Genomic DNA, 25,442 nt, shown 5'->3' with positions numbered 1-25,442 from the left:
AAATATTGAAAATTTCACGCGCAAATTTTTAATCAAACTTAAACTGTTTGACTTTCCAAAAACGAAAAATGTCACATTAATTGAGACGGGGAGAGAATAATTTTCCACGGAAGAAGATTAAGATGAACCCCTGTCCCAAAGCTGGCTTCGCTCCTAGAGATGGATCTTGCGTTTCACTTACCCCAAAAGCTAGAGGAGACTATCTATCGAAAAAATAAGAATTGGGATGGGTTCGAGTTCAGCTTTGATACCATGTAAAAAGTGAATTTTGGTTCTAAAAAGCTAGCTCATGAGAAAAAGATTGTTCAAATCATATTAAAGAACTCACTCATCATTTAAACGATCAACGTGGAACTCTTCATGGTTTGACATATGAAAAGGCTTTATTATTATATATAACTAGCTAGTACAATTTTAATATAATGTTCCTCCATGGTTGGAATGGTAGCTTAAAATAAGTTTATAAGTTAAATATGAGTAATATATTTGGTTGCTATAACTTGTAAACTATGATGACATTTCAATTAATAAAGATAGAAATGAAAAGTTTACGTTATTATAATTTTAAAGACATCATTATTCTAGTTAGTTATTATAATTTTAAAGACATCATTATTCTAGTTAATTGATCCCTTTCAGATAACTATTGACTAACTACAGAAATGAATTTAAATACTTAATAGATATTGATACATCAACAAATCTCACTAGTATTTTTCTAGCAACTAACCTGGCAATAGCAGCATGGACAGGTTTTATTAACACCAAATACATAATTATAATAATATAGTAACATACCACTAAAACCTCACGTTTAATAAACAATTACAAAGAGAAAATACCAAATACAATTAATAACAAATGCACTTTCAGAATAGAATTAGGAGGAAAACATTTTAAAAAATCCAAATGTCAACGAGGAGTACGTACTAAAAAGGTGATCGAAGGATGGGCCTAGTGGTAAATAAAGTAGGAGGAAAATTACGAGTCTCATATTTTAATTTTAGTGACGATAAAATTTTTTTAGGTGATTTCTTTGTTTGAATTTCGGTGATCAGTATTTATATTGGTCAAAAGTAGCCAGTATCTGGTAAAATAATTGAAATATGCCAAAAATCGACTCTGAACACCAACGTCATTAATAAAGACGAGGAGCGTTTTCTTGTTTTTTGAGGGATTAGGTTTGTTGGTGTTTGTCATTATACCAGCCGTTTTATTGGCTTTTATATCTATCATGTTTGTTGTTCATTGTGTTTCAATTATAGCATTATTTTATTATTTTTTTTACTTTTCTTAGCTCGTAGGATTTGCACTACTTTCCTTGTTAGTTCTATGTTTTCTACATAGTTGAATTTGTTGCACGTAAATCAGGTTTTTCAGAAATAGCATCTCTACCTCAACAAGATTGTGATAAGGTTTATATCCATTTTATCCATTCAATTCCGACTTGCGAAATTTCACTGAGTACTTTGTTATTGTTAAAAGGGGATGAGTGTTAAAATGGTGCATACTTGAGCAAGTGGAGGGGAAGATGAATGACGTGAAGGAAAGGTTACCTCCCCCATTAATTAGACCAATAGTTCAAAGCTTTAGCCATCATAATCAATAACAAACCGAACCCTAACCTAAGATCCTAAAGTCAATAATGAGTACTAAAGGATTGTGAATATTCATCAAGGGGACCAAATGATCACTTTAATTTCTTCTACAAAAGTGTATTTTGGCTGATTGCACTTGGCTTCTTGACCTTGTCAATCCCTTGTATGTATGTGCGCTCTTTATTGACTTGATAACAATGATTACAACCATTTGATGCAAATATTCCCCTTTATATTTCATTGATGAATAATTATACATCAACATAAGTATTTGTTATTGCCACTCAACAATCAAACATATGTGGAATCATATATTTGAGAAAATTACGCGTATAAGTAAACATATATTAGTTAATTAGTCAACATAACTATAATTTTTCTTAATTACAATTCACAATCTACATTTAGCTATAATACTCGGCTCAATTTTTTAGTTTTGTATAATTCATACTGTTATATAATTTGGAATAATATCATTTGCGTAACGGTGTGGTATATTGGTGGACCCCTTTTTTCTCATTATATAAAGTAAAAGGGTCCTTTTATAAAATGGGTCCGATGTCTAGAAAACGTAGTTATGTGACCATTTGTACAATTTACCCCTATATTTGCATGTATTAAAGTCAATTAAATATTGATTATGCGGCGTTGATAAGTCAATTAATTTTAGTAAGAATTGGTTGGGTTGGGCCACGATCCATTGTTTTCTCCAATGAAGAAGATGAGAAAAATTACGCGATAAAGCCAATTTATACTATTTAATTACTCATTATAAATATCATTTGTTATAATTATTATTCACGACTAACATTATATGTTAATTACGTGGACTGACTTTGAGTTTACATAATTTGTCACGATTGTATATGTATAATTCGCCAGAATATACATATACATATGTATAATACGCAATTATTTAACCTATATACATATGTAGTTCACTTCTTTCCCACTCTCTGCCCTCTCTCGCTCGCCTCTCTCCTCCCTCTCCCAATCTCGCTTTTCATATATACAAATGCATATGTATAATATACAATTATATACATATACAATTTATCTCTCTCCCACTGTTTGCCCTCTCTCGCTTGCCTCTCTCCTCCCCCTTCCAATGTCGCTCGCCTCTCTCCTCCATCTCCCGATCTCACTTACCATATATACAGATGCATATGTATAATATGCAATTATCCAACCGATATACATATATAATTCACCTTTCTCCCACTCTTTTCCCCCTCTCTCTCCCAGTCTCTCTCGCCTCTCTTGTAGATACGAATGTGATATCAAACTATAACTATGAAAAATAATTAGACTATTTTAAAGTAACCATATGTGAAAATAAAAATGATACCATCATAGAACAGACATAACAAGATTTGATATTTGAATCATCTGTAAACACAGCAAAGTCTCAAGGTTCTATACCTGAAGACACAACAGCAGTAGTAGGAACACAACTCTAGATTCTCTCTATTCATCAGAGGAAAGTGAAACATAAGATGACATGAGAATCCACAGAGACATGCACTTATATTCCATATCTAACCTATGAACCACCAAGGAACACATCATTGCCAACAACAACAAGAACACACACATGTCCAACTGGACCATCAACACAGATGTCAGTACCTGTTTGTGCCATTTAACTGACATTTATGTTCAATTTTGAACGTGTACAAGTAGGCACACGCGCATACACACATCTTACTATGGCAAATCATCTGAGACACGTTTGACAAGCACCTAACCAACTTTTAACCTGCCAAAACTGTGGTTGAATGGTGTTTTGTTGCACGAATATAGGTTTCGCTGTGAACTTGGACCACATTACTGGTAGAAAAATTGCAAAGTAGGTGACAGGAAAGTGAAATTGAACATTTGCACAACAGATGTGTTCCAGTACTACTGGTATAATTGGAACATTTTTCACTGTGCAACACTAATGCATACATTAGCAAACTTATTCAAGGAACACACGATTTTTGAGCTACATCCATAACTCGTGAAAAACAATACAGGACGGGAGACCAGAAATGTCCTTCAGAGATTTACACGATTATCATGATTTTGAGTACAAACCAGACTAGGAAAAAATATGCCTGGAACCCATCGAGAGCTCACTAGTTAAAAGCAACTAAATGGCAAGGCTCTAAGCTAGCTACCTCTGAAAACCAAAACTGGTACTTCTTTATCTTATTATATGTTCCTTGCTTGGTACATTCTCTCACTGGGAGAAGAAAAATAAGATAATTGCTGGCCAGCAACAAAGAAATGTTGTCGCCGTAAATGTGTTGATCCTCTCAAGATGTACTGCTGGATTCAGTTGACCACTTCCACACTCTAACTTGACCTGATTCATCACCAGTAAAAAATAAACCAGCAGGACCAATCTCTATTCGACGGACACCCTCCTTAGAGAATATCTTCCCCCTCTCAGAAAAGCTAACCAGAAGAAGTAATGGTGTTAAAGATCAGTCAATAATAAGAACAAAATATGACTTCCAACAACATAGAGAGAGAGTGAGAAACTTACGATGGCAAATCATAGACACGAATGGTGTTGTCATTGCGCGAGCAGAGCAATACAGGCTTTGCTTCTGAATCATGCATGCCACAGAGAGTAAGCACTCCCTGAAGATAAGAAAACACTGTCAAATGACAGAGCGTCTCCAAAAAATAGATTATGAATCTATAAATCATTGGAGTTTGGCAGGCAAAGCAACCCAGCCTCATTTTTCTGCTCTATATGCAATCTACTCAAATCACAAAGCAAATAGAGAAAATTTGAGTATAACTAAGTTTCAAAGTTGTCACAACAATCATTTTCTCCAGAAATGTTTTCAAGATGTTAGATTATGAGATCAAACATAAAAAGTGTAAATTGTTGGCTGATATTGGGCACCGACTTGCATAACTAATGCAGCGTTTGGTTTGTGGTATTAAATAATACCTATACTAGGTAACACGGGAATCTATCTGTTGTTTTAAATTTTATGCAGGATGAAATGTGAGAATATTGGTATTGGCAATGTAGGATTAAATTATTGAAAGACCAAAATGCCCTTTCAAAATAAGCAACTCTTGTATAACAGTTTTTCTTTATTAATACCAGCATAATGAATATCGGCATAACTAGTAAATGAACCAACCAACCCTCTGAGTCCCTTTAAACATTCATGTTACAACAGTATTTCACATTTTATCGACATCTAAACATTAAGAATGATGCTACTCAAAGCATCTACGATTTTATTTGCTGACAAACCATCCAACTTATTCCGAAATGAATCCAAATTATTCTGTCTCTTCCATCTGGATAGCACAAGTTCCAAATTTAATGCATGTCCTCCATGTGAGGAACATACACCAGCTTCTCCACATACTTTTACAGTGCAAAAAATTTGAACTGTTTCTGTAGACTACTTACAAAAATATGTTCCACTCATCACCAAAAAGATAAAGAGCACAAGTAGCAAAACAAGTTATTGTTATTGGTGCATTGGTTTTCTTATCTTCCTCCAAGGCTACTTAAAATTGTCTAAAACATGACCATACAAAAAATTGACCATCCCCTCCCGTCATCCACTTTAAAGAATCACTTCGGTCTTCAATCAACCTCACCTCATTTAACTGTTTTAGAAGAAAGGTAACACTGTCAATCATCCGCTTCCGGGTGTTTTTTCATAAATTAATGTATCTACTTGTTTTACAAGTCAAGATGGATTTGCACCAGGGATCGACACTCAGCCTCTTTCTATTTGCCTTGGTGTGGATGAATTGACACGGCATATTCAGAGCGAGGTGTCATGGTGTATGTTATCTGCAGCTAACATTGTTTTGATCGAGGCGACTCGGAGGGGAGTTAACGGTAGGTTGGAGGTGTAGATGCATACATTGAAGTCTAAAGAGTTCAGGTGGAGCATGCAAGACCAAGACAGAGTATTAAGAGTGCATGAGTCAGGCATGGAAGTGGGACTTGCTTGATACACAAGCTGTCCTCAAGAGAGAGATATTTAAGTATCTAAGATCTCTGATCCAAGGAAATGAGGAGATCAGCAATGATGTCACACATCGTATTGGTGCGGCATGGATGAAGTGGAGGCTTGCATCTGGAGTCTTGTGTGACGAGAAGGTACAACCAAAACTTAAAAGATAAGTTCTACAGAGTGGTGGTTAGACCAGCTTTGTTGTATGGAGCGGAATATTAGCTAGTCAAGAACTCCCCGGTTCAAAAGACGCAAGTGGCAAAATCTAGGATGTTCAAATAAATGTGTGGGCATACTAGGAGCGATAGGATACGCAATGAAGATATTCGAGACGAAGTGGAAATGGTCTCCATGGTGGACATTGGACAAGATGAAGGAAAGGGAACTGAGATGATTTAGACATGTGAAGCGAAAACGTGTGAATGCCCAGTGAGGAGGTGTGAGAGGTTAGACATAGTGGGATCAAGGAAAGGCAGAGGTAGACCAAAATAAGTATTGAGGAAGGTGATTAGACAGGATATGGAGCATCTTCCGCTTACGAGGACATAACCTTACATAGAAGGATATGGCAATCAAGGATAAAGTTAGAAGGTTAGTCGGTATTAAAAGTTGTCAGTTGTCTTATTACTAACCTATTCATGTAGTTGATTTGGTGGTAATATAGAGCATTGTGTCAGTCGTAGTATTAGCCTATGTATGTATTCTTTAGCTTTTGGTATCTAATATCATTAGTGGTTTGTTGTGTTTAGGTGATCGCACCTTGATATTTAGTTATGGTTCCTTAAATATATGCTCTCATTGCTTTGTATTAGTTGTCATATTTCTCTCTGCTCCCGTTTTTCTTTAGATTACTACTTTGATTTGCTTGAGCCAAGGGTCTAATGGAAACAATCTTGGTCTATCGTAAACAATCTCTGAACCTCGCAGAGATAGTGGCCTCTCACAGACCCACTTTATGAGATTTTAGTGAATAAGTTGTTGTATCTATAATAAACAAAGAACTACACCAAAGATGTAATTCAGTAATTAATTACAATAGTAGTCAAAAGTGCAAAACCTACCACCTAAATCCCTCATAAACCGTCTAAAACATGATTTTTTAAATTTGCCAAATCCAGTCCCCTTACTGAGATATTCTACAAGATACAAGTCTCGATAACCATCTTCCACATAATCAAACACACCTCCTTTAATGTTCAAAAAGAAAATTAATTCTATCTATCTCCCAATCATTCAAGTTCCCCACTAAGACATCCTAGTAAACAGCTTTCTTCATTAACTAAAATCTTGTAAAAATCTAGAAACCTATCTTTCTAAGTGGTATTGTCTATCCATTTGATTGACAAAAATTTATCCATCTTCCGACCAGCTCTTCCTGAAGACTCCCAAAGCACTCCCAAATTGCAACTTCGGGGTACCAGGTCTAGCAGACCAAGTCTTTTCAATTAGTTGATCTTGAAATATGTTCTTGTTTTGTTTCATTCCAGTAAAATAGGACATAGATAATGATCAGATGAAATTTCAGGCTTACTCTTCTATATAGAAATTTGAAAGTGTCATTGCGCACATTTGAAAGCAAAATCTATCAATTCTAGATGCAAAGGCATAAATACACTATTACTTCTAAGCAATGCATAATGTCCTCCATGAAGAGGAGGATCAATTCGAGAAATATCCAATAACACTTTTGAAAAATTTAATTTGGCTATATAATTCTGAGAGCACCTGTCCACACTAAAATACTAGTCTTTGCTGGTATTGAAATTACCCCCAATGACACGTGATCAGCTCCATAACCCTTTCAATACGAGAATTCTAACATAAGGCCATGCCATTCTTTTCTTGAACAGGGGCCTTGCATGCCAGGAAATAGCTTAAGTCTAATGTTTGTCGACGAAATCAAACAGCAAGCAAGCAATTTTTCTTAACACTCCTAGATTCTCCTGTTCAACATCCCTACAAACTTGCTCACTGTTACTTTCATTTCCCAATGAATATACTCAATTGTTTGGCTAATCTCCTATTGCTGAGGCGTTTTTCCGTTTCAATAAATTCATTAAAAAAAAAAACTGTTGACTCATAGACAACTATCTTGTTTCTTTTTTGTAGATAATATCCTTGCATCTTTTGTTGTTAGAGCTGAATAAATAATTTAATTCTAGATTCTATCTATTTTTCAAAAATCCATATAATTCAATTTTTTGTAGAATTTAATTAATATTTAGCTTTTATAGTTTGTAAAGTATATACTGTCTTTATTTAGCAACTTTAACATTATCATTATACAACAAAGAAACAAAAGACAACAGTTTTCAGAATTCAACTCACAATAAATTAATTTCACTCATAGGTGTTGTTTGGCCAAAAGGCCCTGTAGAAGGATTTTAATATGTTACTCCCTTACGAACCATTTTACATGATCATACTAATATTTGGATATCCACATTACATTTTTTTTTGCTACAGTTTTCTCAAAAAAAACTCAATTATCTCATTTTTTTTTATGACAAGGGAAACCCGCAGCTGCTACCCTTTGGGTGCGCATAGGGGAAAACCCCCGCTCCTATGCAATAGCTCACAAACCACATAAGAGAGGTAACCCGCACAAGGCAAGCCTAGTGCAACGAGCTCGACCCAGAAGGCAAACCCTTGCTTTCGCTAGCAACGGGTCTCAATTATCTCATTTTTAAGGAATGCTTTCTAATGTTTTTATGCAGTTCCAAATATACCTTCCTATTTTAGACAAAGTAGAGCCAAATCATCATCGGAGACCAATAAAAGTTGAAAAGTTCTACTTTCATGTTTTAAGCACCATTTATTTGGGACAAGATACCATTTTTCTTTATAGTTTGTACCATGTATAAGTTACTCTTTAAGTAATTAACTAAAGAATTTTCAATAACGTCAATGTAGTATGACTTCTGTTCTAGAAAGTATATTGAACTACAAGTAGAAATTTATTAGTATTAAAGAAAATTTCATCAAAAATAAACACAAACCATTTTATGAATCTCTTCCCTATCAAACAAATTGATAATCCTAAGCTTCCGTCAATTTTTCTTGTGGGATTACATTGGGTATGTTCTGGAAGCTTGTGTTGTTGAAAGCTTCCGTCAATTTTTCTTTTTCTATTTTGTCTAACATATCACTTCTAGAAGGTAAATTTTAAAACTTGTCATCACCAAATGAGTTTGTTTTAGTTTTGACTTAATTAATACTCCGAGCCATTTATCTAGATGATATGTGAGACCAAAGAATCATAAAGTAAATGTGGACAGACGAAGCAGTCTCACTTACACAATCCTCTTGATGAGTATATGTAACCTCCAAGTTCCCACTATCATTAGCAGCCCAGACCTATAAAAACAAGCACAATCATCAACACATGATTGGATAAGCTTAAGAGAGCTAAATTTTTCAAGAAAAAGAACAAACATAAACCTTTATCGTTTTGTCCAGTGAACATGATAAAAGAAACTGATCCCAGCATAGAACAGACATAACAACACTTGTATGATCTGTCAAGATCTGTAAGCACTCTAATGTTTCAAGGTTCCACACCTGAAGACACAATAGCAACAGTAAGGAAAAACAGTAGCAACTGCAAAGTCTAGGTCAAAATGCAGAACTCTATATCCCTAACTTTCTCTACATATCGAGAGGAAATAGAGAAACATAAAGTGACAAGAGAATCCACATCGCTCTCTGACCAACTTACTCTTATTGAATTGTCCATGGAACCAGAATATAGTCTATTAGCTCCAACGACCAGTGATACCACATGATGGCTGTGTCCTGTCAATGCTTTGATTGGATCAAAATTATTGGTGCTCCCATTATATTTCCATGCCAATATACCATCCTGCAGTACTTTCCAGTTAATTTATAGACTGAAAGACCAGGTTGTATAGGCATGCACTTATGTTACATACAATCTTCTTCTTTTCCTTTATTTCGTAAACATATAACTAACCATACACACTTACCTCCGTACCAGCAAGGAGCATATCATTGCCAACAACAAGAGCATAGACTTGTCCAACTGGCCCATTAAGACTGAGGTCAGTTCCTGTTTGAGTATTCCATGCCTGCAAAGTTATCAGACACATCCGTGACGTAAGGAATGGAATTCACTATATTAAGAGTGTTGAACGTATTCGTAAATAGATATGCGTGTCTATGTATGGGATGCCCAAAGTATGGAGAGAGAGAGAGAGAGAGAGATGAACTGCAAGCAAAAAAAGAAAGATAATAAAATAATTCTGTTTGACAATTCACCTTGACAAGATTAGTTAAACCCACAAAAATCCATGGGCCTTCACTCAGCATAGAACCTACTTCACCATCAAAATTGACAACCCCTGCACACTACAACAGGAGGAAAGCACAGCATAAGAAAACATTCATGATCCTCCAAAGCTACAAACTAGAGTCTCACAAATCATCATATCCAATGGAATATTTTGGCAAGAGACTACTTGACTATACTTCAGATGGAAATCTGAAAGAACGTTTATCACATAGACAAGCTATATGTCCTTTAGATTCAACTTCAAAACTACTTTTTTTTCTCTTTCTGGGTAACTTTCAGTTTCAGAACTTGTTTTGTTACAACTGGTCAAACTGAATCAATTTTTTCTTTTGGTTTTACTTTCAGTAAGGCAGAAGCCTCATATTTTATAATCTTAATACTTAACAGGTTAACTGGAAAAAAAATTCTCCTTATTCTTGGGATGCTAATAAAAGCTGATGCAACATAAATTACTTTGCCGGAGAAAAGTGATCAGTTCACATAGTAGGGACAGAAGTAGAGCCGAGTAATTGACATTGTTTCTTAGATATTCCCCAGTGAATTTTATACAATATGGGGATTTCAAGGGCAAAGAAGACAAAATTGTCCTGTTCCAATTTTCAGGTAAATATGAAAGGAAAAAGTATGAGGAGAACCTGCCCAGACTGGCAATCCCACACTCGTACTGACTTGTCCGTACTCCCTGAATAAAGCTTATCCGAGCCTGATGGCAAAGCAATCCCTGTAACAACCTGTTTCAATACCCATTTAATTAAACAATAACAGAATACCAACCCAATACTGAAGAGAAAAGCAAACTGTCCTGCCCCTTAAATGAAGGGCAGAATCAAAACTTCAGATATAAAAACAGAACAGGATTTCACATAATGAGTCTTCAGATTCTTTTAGACAGAATAATCACCTTTTGGTGCCCTTCAAGTGTTGTCAACAATGTGAAGCAGTCCCCAGTAGTCCATGAATGCAAATACCTACAGGTGTTTCCATATGTACAATTCCCTTTAACCCAATAATTACAAACTTTTTCAGTCTTCCTCACAACTGCACCTCCGCCAGCCGCAGTTCTCCCCCATGTATTGTTAAAATTCGGATTTCTCCGCATTCCCGAACCTCGATTATCATCAGAAAACCCATGAGGCCGCTTCGACGACGACATTCCATTCCCCGCCGCATGTTGCTGCTGCTGTGGCGGTCCCGGTAATTCTCTATGTAAGAACGGACATGGAAACCTGTTACATCTTCCAGCCCTCCAATGAAAACAAACTTTTTGCTGTTTATTATTACTGGTGTCCCCTTGTGAAGAAGGGCCTAGCCGCTGGAACACACGCTTGCTTCCATCCATTTCCATTACCTTCTGTAATCTTGAATGGTCAAGCCTGCTTTCTCTCTTTTAATTTGCAAGTTTCTCGAGCTTCTGATATGATCTTTGGGAGACAAACCCAGTGATATTTGAAAATTCGAGCTTCTGATATGATCAGTGGATGCAAACCCAGTGACTTAGAGCAAGCGAATAGGGTTTGATCATGACAAAGGGAGACTAAGAAGCTCAATGAATTGATGATTGGATACAGTAAAACGAGAATTGGAATCGATTACTAGGGTTTTGATGAATTGAAAACCCTAATTTCGGAGTTGCAGAAAATTAATTTGGAAGAGAAGATCCCCAATTTGTATACTTCGCGACAGCGTAAACTTTACGACCAGGTAAGTAACGGGGTTATTTTCCCCGTAAAAATAAAAATATTAAGAAACTTAGCACGTTTAAATAGTTCATAAATTTTATTTAGATTTGTAATATGTGTTTTATTTTTAATTTGAATTTTTTCATAAATATAGTAAAACGCTTAGGGGTCGTTTGGTACAAGAGTAATAATACATAAATTAGTAATGTAAGGGTTTATTTTTTATATCAATTGTTTGGTTCATTGTTTTCCACAATTTTATATTTGAGTTAAAATTTTAGAAAAAACTTTTTTCCAATTATTTTCTTGAATTATTGTGAACTTTTTTATTTTATGTAATTGGGTTAATATAGATAATTATCGGATAATATTATTTTTTTGTTGCTTTTACCTAGCTAGGAAAAGAACAATTTTATTACATGTTTGTTATTTTCTCACTTGACTTATTTAAGCGTAAATAATTTCATCTTAATAAATTGATCATTCACAAAACACCAGTTTTCGATTTAAAAAAGATATATCATATACTTTTAAATTGAAAAAGACGATAAATGATAGTAAAATTGAATAAATTATTTACGTTTACACATAAAAATGGCAAGTTGTTAATTTTAATATGTATGCAATTTTTAGAAATTGCTCAAAATATAAATAATTAGAAACACACAAATATATCATCAAATAATACATTCAATTAAGATCGCAAACGTCATGTGGTGATATATTTGCCTTTTTCGATTAGTAAATGTTAAACAACTCAAGTTTTATATATTATGTTGATTTATATTGAATTTATTTAACACTCTATAAATAATAAAGTTTGTAAGCTAATTTTTTAAAATAAATTAACTAGTACAAATATAAATCATAAAATCAAGAAAATAAATAAAGGATTTAAAGATTTTTTTTGTCTTTACATAGATATTCTCATGGTATTAAATCGTATGTATTACTAATACCACCAATGGAGCTACTAGTTGTACCTCATATAATAATTGATTAGTTATACATATGCTAAAAATTCCTACCAAATATAGTACTAAATAATATGATACATAATACGTAAACTATCCTAATACTTAATACTCCCTACCAAATGACCATTTATATAATTTTACAACATAAACACATCATAGTTCATACTTCATTCAGAAGGTATCAAATTATCTTAAGGTGTCAAATTAATAAATCTCACATCTTGATGTTATTTTAAAAATATATATTTGTAATCATATGTTACTATAAACTCTAAAATATATATAACTTTATAAATATTTATTGATCATGCAAATTAATAACAGTAATAACCAATTGTTCTTTGATAAATCGAACATAATTCATGTTGTGCAATTTTTTAAATTTGTGTATGATTTTTTTTTGTAATATATAAATTTATGGGTCAATATCTTTTTTTAGAAAAAAAGAAATCAATTATAATTTGACATTTCAAAATTGAAGATATTAGAATTTGAAATCATGATTTGAAATTAAAATTTGATTAAATGACAGAAATTCCTTATTCAAGTTCTCTTATTACCATTATACCCTGTTAGTTTTACAAATTCCCAAAATCCTTCATTTCCATGCATTTGATTAATGTATCAGCGCATCAAATTCATGTATATCGCGCATTAAATTAATGTATCTCGCGCATCAGATTAGTATATCATGTATAGAATGTAATGTATCTTACTTAACGATTAATGTATCTAGTGCATCTGATTAATGTATCAACACTTGTATTATTGTATCAGTTTGAAGAATTTTTGTAATTATAAATTTATAAGGGACAAATGATAATTGCTTTAAAAGTATGTTAATTTTGTCCTTTGCTCTTAAAATTTATGTTAATTTTACAGACAGACACTTGATCTAAAATTGAAGTTTAAAATCAAGCTTTCAAATACTATAGTCAAACGTTTATTAAGCTAAAAACAAATTAATATTTCAAAATAAAAGGAACAAAATCAATTTGTCCTAAATAATGTGAAATAAATTAAATTTGTATAAGTATGATAAAATATGCTCTTGTCGTTTCTAGTTTCATTTCAATGAAATGGAGACCCTGAAATAGATTCATGAATATCATGAATATATTCAAGGGGAGTAGCAACGTTTGTCCCTAGACTATGAAAAAAAACAAATTTGTCCTTATTTTAAAGTAAAGGATAAATTTGGATTTATTTAGAAGATATTTTGAGTTTGTCGTGATTGAATAGTTAGTATATATTTCATGTATAATTTAATTAAGTTATATTCAACTTTTTGAATAAATCATAATATACATTCAGTGTATAACCCGTGTATATACAAGCTATATTCATTTTTTAAAGTGTAGCATAATATATAGTCGGTATATACATTACTTTTGCCATCTTTGTATGCTTTCAACTTTTTGAATATATCATATCGCTATATTTATCGTAAGTTATTTACTTTGGTATATACGTCTGAAACTATAAAAAAAAAAAACATCAATTGAATTGGTTGCAAAAATAACAATTTCACCACACTTTAAAGGGTTATTTGATTGTTATGTTGAGTATGCAATGATTAATAATTAATATAGGGGAAAGTTATTCCTATTATTGATAGTATTGATCAATCATGATAGTATTGATCAATTATGATATTATTGATATGGTGATCAATATTGATGGTATTGATAGAAAGTTATTCCTATTAGATAATGAAATAATAATATCAAATTAGTCATCTTAAGATAAAATAATGAAAATAACAAAAAACCATCTCAGGTCCCTCGACCATGTTTTCTATTGAATCGAGTTTTTAAAATGCATGTTGTTTTTTAATACAACAAACCAAATGACTGAAATAATACTATAATTAACTAATTTGAATATAATTAATCTTAATATAATTAGTTTTAACATAACTAATTTTAATATAAATTGTCTTCAAACCAGACAACTTATTATAAAATTTATCTTGATAGTTTGAATACAATAAGCATCTTACTTAGTGTTTGAACTTAAATTTTCTAACCAAAAAAAAAAAAACATAAAGTGAAGTTAGAATTGAATTTGAAAACATGTATGGACTTCGTCGTAATATAAGACATAGAAGACTAATTTGAATATTGTTTTTTTTATAAATACAAAAGTTTGAAGTAGGGTTTGAAATTTAAACTAGTAGAATAGTTATATTCATTTGTAAAAGATAGGAAACTTTCAATCAAATATAAAAGTTTGGGCCAAATTTTTAAATTTTAAATAATTCAATAGTCATTTTTAAATCGAAAAGAGACTTGAAGCTATTTTCGAGATTTAAATATTTAATTTCAAAAATTAAATAAATTCTACGAGTAGATATTTAAACTTCTTTAAGTTTTGATATTTTTTCTGTTAACAATCTATGATTAAATGAGATCTTAATCTAGCTACAGTATTCATTATTCAAAGAGGAACCCTTCATATAAAAGAAAACATGACATATATACATAAGCTTTAAAACTATCATAAATATTCGGGAAAATGTACAAGTACCCCCTCAATGTATGCCTAAAATCTCAGAGACACACTTATATTATACTAAGGTCCTATTACCTCCCTGAACTTATTTTATAAGTAATTTTCTACCCCTTTTCGGCTTATATGGTGGCATTAGCTTGAAGAAAAATTATTAATAAAATTTATAGTATTTTGGAATATTTATGTGAGCACTTCTTAAAGAGAACCTCATGTAAATATTATATAACAAAATTTAATCCTAAGCACTTCTTAAAGAGAACCTCATGTAAATATTATATAACAAAATTTAATCCTAATCATGAATATATAATAACTAAAAAAAAAATAACTATCTAAGAAACATATTCTATCCCCTCTTTCATTTAATTATTTGTTTTCTTTCCGCAAAATGTTTGTAAAATGTGAAGTTTTATTGACAAATTTATATTTAAATTCAAATTCATGATATGTTATCAAGTGAAATTATCATTAATAATGTTGAATTAATATTTAAGTTAAAATTATATGACTTAAATAAAGTTCAAACCCAAATGATTAAATTGTTAAGACGAGTTCAATTCATATTCTTCGAGTCTAAACTATTTTAAAATTGCTAGAAGATCAAATACCTCCGAATTTTATCTCATGCTTATATAAAGGAATCTTCATAAGACAAGAAAAAAGAGAAGAGAAATGCTTAAAGAAACTCGACTCTTGAGTAGTGAATCGTATATCTTTCAAATACAAAGAAGTAATTATCTCCGAGAATTTCAATGAGTAATCCATTTATTCAAAAATGAAGCAACACTTAGATTGAATAATCCATTTATTCAAAAATGAAGCAACACTTAGATTGTGAAGAGAAGAATTAGAGGATTATATTTTTTATAAGATTTAAAAAAAATTGTAATTAGTGAATAAATTATAGAAATCAAATTTATTACTAATCACTATCTTTCTTGTCTGGATTATTATTACTTTCCAGAAACAAAATTAGTCGTTTCCAATGATTATTACTCCGAGAATATATTTAAAAAGACAAATACACTTTTAAATTTATAAAAACAAATTAATTCATGACTTTTATTTTAATTTTGACTTAAGAAAGGAAAATCTCCAATCACGTAAATATTATATCACGTTTAAAATGATATATTTCAAAAAAATATAGTCATATAAAAAGGTATAGATTTTCTTTTGAAATTGTCTTAAAAAATCAATTACACACTTAAATTATCATAATAATCTATTACCTATTTTTACTAGTTAAAAATAAATTAATTTGCCCCTAAAATTGAAGTGACAAGATAATTAAAAATAAATAAAAATAACGCTCGTCAAATAATTATTAAAGTAAAAAAATTAAAAAAATTCCTTACCTCATAGCAAAAATAATCAAACAGTACCAGATGTAATACTTGACCTAAGATTTGTTGGTTTTTATTTGTGTTTTTTAATAAAAAGTTTCTTACATCATCGACGAGGTAGAATGTTGGGGGTTTCTTAATCGTTGAAGCTACAATTAGCTTTTTGCATGAATATGATGAATAATTGATTGAAAAGGGAAATAAAATTATTTCTTATTATTCCTATCTTTTTAAGGAACCTCCTTGAAGAATATAGGAAAAAATATTTCTAATTAGCAAGTCACAACAAATTTATTCAAGTGATACGGTGGAAGCTCGATTCCGTAGTCAATCAATGAAACAAACTGTATCATTTTTTTTGTGGTTCATTTTGAAACGACAAAATTCTTTCTCTTCACGAATAAGCTTCGAATTTCGGATAGTTTACTTGGTGGTCATTACTGAGAGTTTCTTCTTTATAATTTTTGTAAAGAAGAAGATAATTATTAGAGAATTTTAATAATTAATTAGTGTAAAATATAGCTAACCAAAAAAAGTTAATTATAAAGAAAAAAATATAAAAAATTATAATTTCTGACATAACATTAATGTATCTCTGATGTGATAGCGTGTACAATATACAACATACTATGAGAATGACATTATATATCTAGGATGATATTAAATTTATTTTTAAATAATAAATCTACATAATAAATCGTTAATGATAATTTAAGTATTAAACTGACTTTTGTAGATAAATTCAAAAAGAAATTTAGGCCTATAAATTTCAAAAAATTCCTTTCTTTCCTATATTCTTATCCATTCAAATAATATACTCACATAAAGTGATTATATTTTTAGGTCTACATGAGAAACTAAGATTCTGTGAGCTGACAAATGATGTCACGTTCAAAGGGTATCTGCATTATTTATGTACGAACATACACAACTCAGAAAGGTAGGGCAATTGGGTATCAAAATAATGATAATTAAATTCAAACATTTAAAATTCAAAAGCAATGGAACCTAACCAAACAACAAAGCACCAAAGGAAAGTCTTTCGTGGTGCATCGGATGAAACTGTTTCTTCGTTAATTAAATATTTTAATTTAGAGATTTTAATATAAAAAGTTTTTAGTAATAAATATTTTTCCATAGTGAACTTTGCAATAACGTGAATTCAAATTGATTGATTTTCACACGTATATCAAACACATATCAATGCAGTTATTTTTTGTATTAAATATTTTAATTTTGAATTTTTTATATGAGAAAACTTTTGGTAATGTGTTTTTTTCGAAATTGTCATGCACCACACAAATTCAGATGAATTTTTCCATAATGAACCAGCAACCACGTAGAGTTTCAACACGTATATCAGACGTAGAGTTTCAACATGTAAATCAGACGTAGAGTTTTAACACGTATATCTAAACTAACAAAACTATTCTTTTTCAATCAACCATCTTGATTTCATGAAAAATTTCAAGATAATATATGTTTTTTTCTAACCCATGTAAATTTAATTTAATGAAATTTCAATATCATATACACGAACAAAGAACGAAAAAGGAAAAAGGAAAAAAAGCAAGAAAGTAAATACTAATACAGCACAACGCAAAAGACTCTGCCTATAGAAATCAAATTAATATTGTGTAGGGGTTGGGTTTAAGCTACAACTTTGAAGGCGACCAGACAGCCCCACTCCACAGGTGGTCTCTCGACTTTCTCTCCCTGTGGGTTGTGGGCAAAGAAATTTATAGCAATTCCCTTCTCGGGTTCGTGATTTTGGCCTACCCTTTCTTTGTATTTGTATCTTTTTACCTTTGATTTGAAAAAAAAAGTTCGTCTTTTTATGCGTTTTCTTGAAAAAAAATGGATCTGGGTCTTTTTCTGTATTCGAGGTAACTTTGGATATGTTTCTTGGAGCCATCTTTGTTTATGTTGTGTCTTATGTTTCTGGGTGTTTGCTAGTTTGTGTTGTCGGAGTTGATCAGGGTGTTAAATTGTTTTTCTTGGTGACGTATGTTGTTGATTTTATTGGCTAGTTGGGTTTAATTGTGAAAATGTGTAGAGTACCATATCTTTTTTTTTTTTTGAAATATGAAATCTTTTTTCTTTGTGTTTGTTGTTTGCTGTTTTCGTTTTATTAACAGACTGATAGTTGTAGGATCTGTCCAAAGATGAATTTTGTTTTTGTACTGTGTTTTTCTGATAGTTATTATCTTGTATATAGTAAGAACTTCAATTTGCAGTATGTAAGCTTGAAATTGAGTTTGTGCACTTTTTTTTGACTTGTCAGATCCAGCTGTTTTTCACGTTTGCAGCTTAGAGTATGATCTTGTGATGTGATGAGTTTATTATTATTGGGGCAAAATGACCAGATTAGTTGAACGGCTAATGTAGACACAGACTTCACCATCTGGTTGTTGGAAGCTTCTTTTAGTATGTTGACCAAACTTGTGTGGTTCAAAATCAATTATTTGACTTGAAAAATTTGTTTTCCTAGTTGTTGGAGAGGATAACTTCGACTAGGTAGTCAGTGTATTCGAGGTTGGGGAAACGGAAGTTGAGATCTTTATTGGTATTCTCTGGTTATATTGGGTTCAGTTCTCGTATGGCTGTTGCCAAGAGCAACAGCAACACTGAATCATCATTTTATACATCATGTTGCTATAAAGTTGCAAACTTGAGTGGGACCATTTTGGATGCAAGTCATACTGCTAATCTGTATGATCGTTACATTCTTGGAGAACAGCTGGGCTGGGGGCAGTTTGGGATAATCAGGACATGCTCTGACAAGTTTAACGGAGAGGTGTTGGCCTGCAAATCAATTGCAAAAAATAGATTGGTGACTCAGGAGGATGTGCGAAGTGTCAAGCTTGAAATTGAAATAATGACCAGGCTTTCTGGCCACCCAAATGTTGTAGATCTCAAGGCGGTTTACGAGGAAGAAGATTGTGTACATCTAGTAATGGAGCTTTGTGCTGGGGGAGAACTTTTCCACCAGCTCGAGAGGCATGGTAGATTTTCTGAGGCTGAAGCCAGGGTTCTCTTCCATGACCTAATGGAAGTGGTGATGTACTGTCATCATAAAGGCATTGTACACAGAGATCTTAAGCCAGAGAACATTCTTTTGGCTACAAAGGGTTCTTCGTCTCCGATAAAATTAGCTGATTTTGGTCTCGCAACTTACATCAAGCCAGGTAATTTCTCCTTTCCTTTGAAAAAACCTAATATGCAACATTGTTATACCTATTTTCATAATTTTATGCATCATCAACTTTCTTGTTCCAGGTCAAAATTTGCATGGTACTGTTGGCAGCCCATTTTATATAGCTCCTGAGGTCCTGGCAGGAGGTTATAATGAAGCAGCTGATATCTGGAGCACTGGTGTTATTCTTTACATTCTTCTTAGTGGAATACCACCATTTTGGGGGAAGACAAAGTCAAAGATCTTTGATGCTGTCAGGGCAGCGGATTTGCGGTTTCCGTCTGATCGCTGGGATACAATATCATCTTCAGCAAAAGAGTTGATTAAAGGAATGTTATGTACGGATCCTTCCCAGAGGCTTACACCTCAGCAAATTCTAGGTATAATATGCAAGATATTTATCAAATTCATTATACTTGTTACCTAAATAGAATTGATGAATAATCTTGACTTAGAAAATCGAACTGATTAATGACGTTTGATGCATCAAGAATGTATATTATTTGTGTTTGACATCAGAAATTGATTTGAAAGGATAGATAGATCAAGCACATAAGCTTGTGAATATAGAATGAACCTACTAAGGGTAGAAGTGGATAGTAAACTGTGAAAACCAGAATATTTAGAATTCATAAGACGTGTAACTGCATCAGATCCGTAAATTTCTGAAAAGACTTGCTATGTTACATTCTTCTCAAAATTATTCTTATTCCTGTGGATATGAAATTATTGAAGTGCAGCTGTTCCATGTTTTTGATCTGTACAACATGATATATCATATTTGCTATTGCTACCACACTTTGTTTCTGCTCTCAGCCTGCTTCTCAGGATGATGAATCTTCAAAAATTCCTCAGTCATTTGATTGAATTTTTCTAGCCTAAGCTGTAATCTAACTTCGGAAGATCCAATTCATAAAATCCTTCGGGGTGATCCAGTGGTTTGAGCTTGTGGGACTCCATGTTGGAGGTCTCAAGTTCAAAACCCCTTGCCAGCAAAAGCCAGGGGTTTGCCTTCTGGGTCAAGCTCGTAGCACTGGGCTTGCCTAGTGTGGGTTACCTTCCCAGTGTGGCTTGCGAGCTAATGCATAGAGAGGGGTTTTACCCACTGCGCATCCAAAGGGTAGAGGCTGCGGGTTTTTCTTGTCATAAAAAAAAAGATCCAATTCGTAAATTGATTTTCTCTGATTGAGATAGATTTTTCAGTTTTTTTTCTTTTATTCAAGCAGTGAGCAGTTGAGTATGTTGCAGTTGGGCAGCTTACTTCTTGTCTGACCTCTTAACTTATGATTTTGACACTTGACAGATCATGCTTGGGTACGGGATATCTCACCGCATTTTGATGGGCCATGCCTAAAAGTGCATTCAGATGAAGGCTCCTGCTGCTCTTCTCTCATGACTCGGAATCAGGATATCAGTTTTGGTCCAGGTTCTGCTGTTCTAATTGATGCCCAATCGCCAAAATTCACATGCAAATCATCATTTTCTACTTTACTAACCGAACAATCAACAACTTCCTATGGATCCGCTGTATTCTCATTCAGTGGTACTAATGGATCAAATGGCCATGACTTTGCTTCTCCTGTTCTAACGCTGCCTAGTTTTACATTCTTCGGCTCGAATTCAGTTGTTGATCAAGGGAGTTATGAAGTTGATTTATCTGTTAGGGCATCTGATGTGGATTTACTTCATAAAGGTAATTTCACATTTTTTTTTTAATTTCATCTTCAAAATGGAAATTGCTATATCCAAAGTTATATGTCTGTCTGGAGTCCTAGGATTTAAACTTATTTGACTTATGCTACAGATGCCAGTGTGGGAAAGGTGTTTATGTTGTCAGATTCTCCTGTATGCTTTGAGCAAGTGGTAAGAGATAAGACAACCGAAGTTAGAAAGAGCGGATCCAATGGATCTAGAGCCTTAGGCATCCAGAGCAGGAGGAACCACACAATTGGTCTTGGTGAATTTGAGCAGATTGATATTGTGGTGACCGAAACAGTTATCCGATGGGCATCGTGCACATGTCTTCCTACCGCCACATCACTCAGGTCTTCTCTTGTCTGCTGAAAGTGTAGGTGACTTTTATGGCTTAACTTGTCAGTAGCTTGTGCTGAGAAAATGAGTTTGTTAACCTTGATGTTCACTTAATGAGGTCATGTAACATGTTAGATTCACGAGCTTCTGGACTAAACTGTCAAAGCTTATTCGCAACTCACAAGTTTGATTTTGGTAAAATGCCGTACCATAAAATGATGTTTTCTTGAGTTACAAAGCTTTTGTCCATTGTTAATGTGAAGGAGAGTGAGTCAATTGCTTCTGTTCTGATATTCAATGAGTTTTGCATGGACATCCGATATCTGTGTAGCATTTCATTTGCCTTGGTCCGAATGTGGGTGTTCGACGTACATTTTCACTAGATACATGAGCTTGTTTTCTCAAACGCAGAAGCTTATATAAACAACAATAGCCTGCTATTCAGAGTTTGAGCTTCAAACATGGCTGCACAAGATGAATGCAATTATCTTTACATGGTCGTTAGGTAGGATGTATTATTCTTTGTTTGGTAGGATTTTTAAGAAATCGTGGTATTAGACTTTTGGTAATACAATGGTTGATTAATACATGGCAGGATTAAAGGCATAGCCACCCTTAATACATCAAACCAAACAATGTATAAACATAATTAGAACACTACTTAATACACCCTATTCATTATTATTCTCATGCACTCTATCAAACGAATTCTAAAGTTTCAACTTGTATAACTAAATGGATAAAAATGACACCGTCAGTGCAACGTAATCGGTTGTTACTGGTTATTACTATCGTTCTTAATACCATGGTCAACTGAACCTAATTGTGTGAGAGCTCTTTTTATAGAGTCGATGCATATAATATAAACTCTATTTTTGAAGTTTTGATGTGGCTTGTTTTGTACTCACATTTACTTGAAGAATACATTTAATCCTTTCTTGTGATTGTCAAAGAGCTGACTTTAGAGTTGTTTATGGTGTGATCTTTTTACTTTTTCAAGTAATATAGTTGTATAAGTTTATCCCATTATGCAACCATGTGAGGAGCTTGTAGACAAAATGATGGGATTTTTTTTCGCGTTGACATGTCCCAAACTAATAATTAAAATTTAAAACTATAGCTTATAATTGGTACTTTGGGTGGAGTGGTCTTGTTCCCACCTCCACATGGCCATGGAGAATAAAATGTTGGTGCAAATACAATAAAACATAATAATGGGAAATGTGGATATGAATGCTAGAGGGACCATACAACTAAGGATTTTTTTTTAATTTTTTTTTTTGCTTTCATAATCGACAAGATTCACTATTATAATTTGTCTTGTTTATGCTTTCCACGACTCTTACGATATCCTTTTTTGCTCTGTCCTTGTTGGTACTCTTTCCTTTATTAAAGTTTTGTTTCAAAGGAAAAATCATACCAGTTGCCACTTTTAGGGCAACCAATTAGAATGTATGTACAAAAGTCTTACACGTATTGTGTCACGATCATCTCATATTGATAAAAACAAGAAGAAATTTCTACTTCAAAGAAATGAAGGCATTGAAATTATGAAAGCTAGTTGCTAAGGAAAAAATGTAGAACGATATCTATAAATAGAAATATCTTGATATAGTAGTCATAACTTAAAAGTGCCCAGAGATCTGTTATTTGAAAAATAAGCAGAGTTTGGAGTTCAAAATTGTACAACTGAAATTTAACTTTAGGGCAGTGTTAATTTAACTTTTAAAGAATGAGGAGACTAGTTTCATAATGTATTGTATTGTTGTGTTGTATCCTATCATATTGTACTATTTTAATGAATAATTATATGTTTTTCGTCGTTACATAATGTCATACATTCATCATTTGAATGATAAACCTGTAAAAAATTGTACGATATGAGGTAGAGCTACTATGAAAAGATAGGATAATCATAAATGATAAAATAGAATCATTAAATAATCGAGATAAGTAAAGACTAAAAAAAATATATTAAGATAATGATACGATCCAATCAAATCAATCTTCCTTGGTCAATTAAAATTGTACAAGGCGACAAGAATTCTCGGTGAACTTTCACATCATTGTAGATTCAGGATGGTCTAAAAGGATATGTCAAACATTTGATCAATAAGATTCCAAATTTTTTTCCTATCCAGTGTCCGGTACCTACATTGGAACCCGATTAGATCCGGATTCATGTCGGGAAGTTCCAAATTGGGGGTAAAGCGCTCCTAACAAAGGCGACTCTGTATCTAAAAAGAGTCGAACCCGAGACCTCTTGTTTAAGAATGAATACTTATCACTCCATCACAACTCTTATGACTATAATTATTTTTTGTAGTAGAGACAAAGAATGGAAAAATTTAAGAATAGCCATTTTCCAATAGTCTAGAATTGAAAGATTAGTTAAATTTTGGAATGTATGACATTCAAACGTAGAAAAGTGAAACTTTATCAAAGTAGTATGGACAAAAGATGTTTCATCATTTTAATTTGAAATTCATGACATTGGCATGGTTTTCACATCAAAAGTTGTTTCTTTTAAATGGATTTTCAAACACTAATTATTTTCTAAAACCGCCCCCCCTACAATTTTTACAATTTGAATGAGATGATAAAAATCGAACTTAGAAATAAAATATTTGAACCATAAACATCTAATATAATGTTCATTGAAAAGTTCTTTCTAATGTTAATTTCCTATCCATCTTTATTTGTCCATTCTACTAAAAATAGTTATCCAACAATACTTGTCTAATCCGTCAATGGGAAAAAAACAATTCCCTTAGTATTTTATGGATAATATGTTGGAAAAAAACCGGATTTGCTTGAAGGAATATTACAAGATGCATCCTGGATAAAGATTAAGGCTTTATTTGTTTGCACATAATAATTCAGATTCAGCCTATCAAGTACGTTTGATTTTTAGGTTCTGAATTTGAATGATTTAGATTCAGCTCATTAAATTCATTTGTTTTATTTTAAAAAAAGTCTCTTAATGGGTTTGAAGAGGTCTGAATGAATCAGATATGTAGGAGAGTTTTAACAACATTCAGACTCATTTAATAAGTTATCAAATAATAAATCATCGCTTCTCTACTTTAAGCGTGCCTTTTTATCTCATAACTAAAAACTCTCTTTCTTTTTTCTCAATCAAACACCATTTTTTCCCTCTTGAACTGGTAAGTTTTCATAAATCCTTTCAAGTTTTCATTTTATATTAATAATTTTCTTGTATTGACTGTGTTAAGAACACTGTTGGTGTATTGACACTTATCAAGATTTTTCAATGAAAAAATTGTACTTCCAAATCACGATTATTAAAACTTTTAAAACTTTTTTTTATTATCAAAAGCGATATATTTTGTTGAAATAAATTTTTATGATATTTATTAATTTAATGTTAATTTCACGTGCACATTCAGATATTGAAAACAAACCGTATTAATTATTTAGTGTTCAGATTTAGAGACCACATTTTAATATTCAGATGTGTATTCAGATCAAAACACGTGAATCTTAATACAAATCTTCATATTCAAGTGTGTATTCAAATTCAGACCTCTTAAACTTAATGAAAACAAATGGGGCCTAAATGACTCTTGGATTTTGTTAATTAATTAATTTATTAATATTATTTGTGTGTAAAAGGAATGTTATGCAAGACTTGGAACATTAACACTTAAATTTCCTAGGGGAGATAGGTCATATGTAGTTTGTTTTGCCATCTGTTGTTGTAAATTATAATTGTTCTTTCTCAGTAACTTTAAGGGGAAAAGGTGAAATATTTTAAATTTTGATCGAAATTTTTGTTACAA

At 32.4% G+C, this 25,442-nt stretch overlaps 2 protein-coding genes across 3 annotated transcripts; one reads left to right on the top strand and one right to left on the bottom strand.

Moving 5' to 3' along the window:
- Nucleotides 1-3,520: 3,520 nt before the first annotated feature.
- Nucleotides 3,521-11,812, bottom strand: LOC101261301 (zinc finger CCCH domain-containing protein 48). Its single transcript, XM_004234297.5, has 9 exons — nt 10,798-11,812; nt 10,532-10,627; nt 9,863-9,952; nt 9,571-9,672; nt 9,303-9,446; nt 9,026-9,145; nt 8,882-8,941; nt 4,132-4,229; nt 3,521-4,040 (listed from the first exon to the last, which is right to left on the bottom strand). The coding sequence occupies exons 1-9, from the start codon at nt 11,239-11,241 to the stop codon at nt 3,899-3,901; spliced, it is 1,296 nt and encodes a 431-aa protein (XP_004234345.1). The 5' UTR covers nt 11,242-11,812; the 3' UTR covers nt 3,521-3,898.
- A 5,987-nt stretch (nt 11,813-17,799) lies between these two features.
- On the top strand, nt 17,800-21,877 carry LOC101261589 (calcium-dependent protein kinase 26). 2 transcript variants are annotated; one of them, XM_069295484.1, is made up of 5 exons: nt 17,800-18,172; nt 18,697-19,600; nt 19,692-19,988; nt 20,912-21,301; nt 21,413-21,877. In XM_069295484.1, the coding sequence occupies exons 2-5, from the start codon at nt 19,012-19,014 to the stop codon at nt 21,670-21,672; spliced, it is 1,536 nt and encodes a 511-aa protein (XP_069151585.1). In that variant the 5' UTR covers nt 17,800-18,172; nt 18,697-19,011; the 3' UTR covers nt 21,673-21,877. The 2 variants fall into 2 exon arrangements, with proteins under 2 accessions (XP_069151585.1, XP_069151586.1); XM_069295485.1 differs by having other exon boundaries at nt 18,028-18,298.
- The last annotated feature ends 3,565 nt before the right edge of the window (nt 21,878-25,442 follow it).

The sequence above is a fragment of the Solanum lycopersicum genome, chromosome 3, assembly GCF_036512215.1.
Source record: "Solanum lycopersicum chromosome 3, SLM_r2.1".
Lineage (NCBI taxonomy): Eukaryota > Viridiplantae > Streptophyta > Magnoliopsida > Solanales > Solanaceae > Solanum > Solanum lycopersicum.
This window is presented reverse-complemented; position numbering and strand designations above follow the sequence as displayed.

Excerpts from the sequence above, each read along its gene's own strand:
- LOC101261301 (XM_004234297.5), bottom strand. The coding sequence starts at position 11,241 with ATGGAAATGGATGGAAGCAAGCGTGTGTTCCAGCGGCTAGGCCCTTCT. Across the intron at positions 9,146-9,302 it reads CCATGGACAATTCAATAAGA|GTGTGGAACCTTGAAACATT; the intron begins GTAAGTTGGTCA and ends TTGTGTCTTCAG. Across the intron at positions 8,942-9,025 it reads CACTGGACAAAACGATAAAG|GTCTGGGCTGCTAATGATAG; the intron begins GTTTATGTTTGT and ends TTGTTTTTATAG.
- LOC101261589 (XM_069295484.1), top strand. The coding sequence starts at position 19,012 with ATGGCTGTTGCCAAGAGCAACAGCAACACTGAATCATCATTTTATACA. Across the intron at positions 19,601-19,691 it reads CGCAACTTACATCAAGCCAG|GTCAAAATTTGCATGGTACT; the intron begins GTAATTTCTCCT and ends TTCTTGTTCCAG. Across the intron at positions 19,989-20,911 it reads TACACCTCAGCAAATTCTAG|ATCATGCTTGGGTACGGGAT; the intron begins GTATAATATGCA and ends GACACTTGACAG.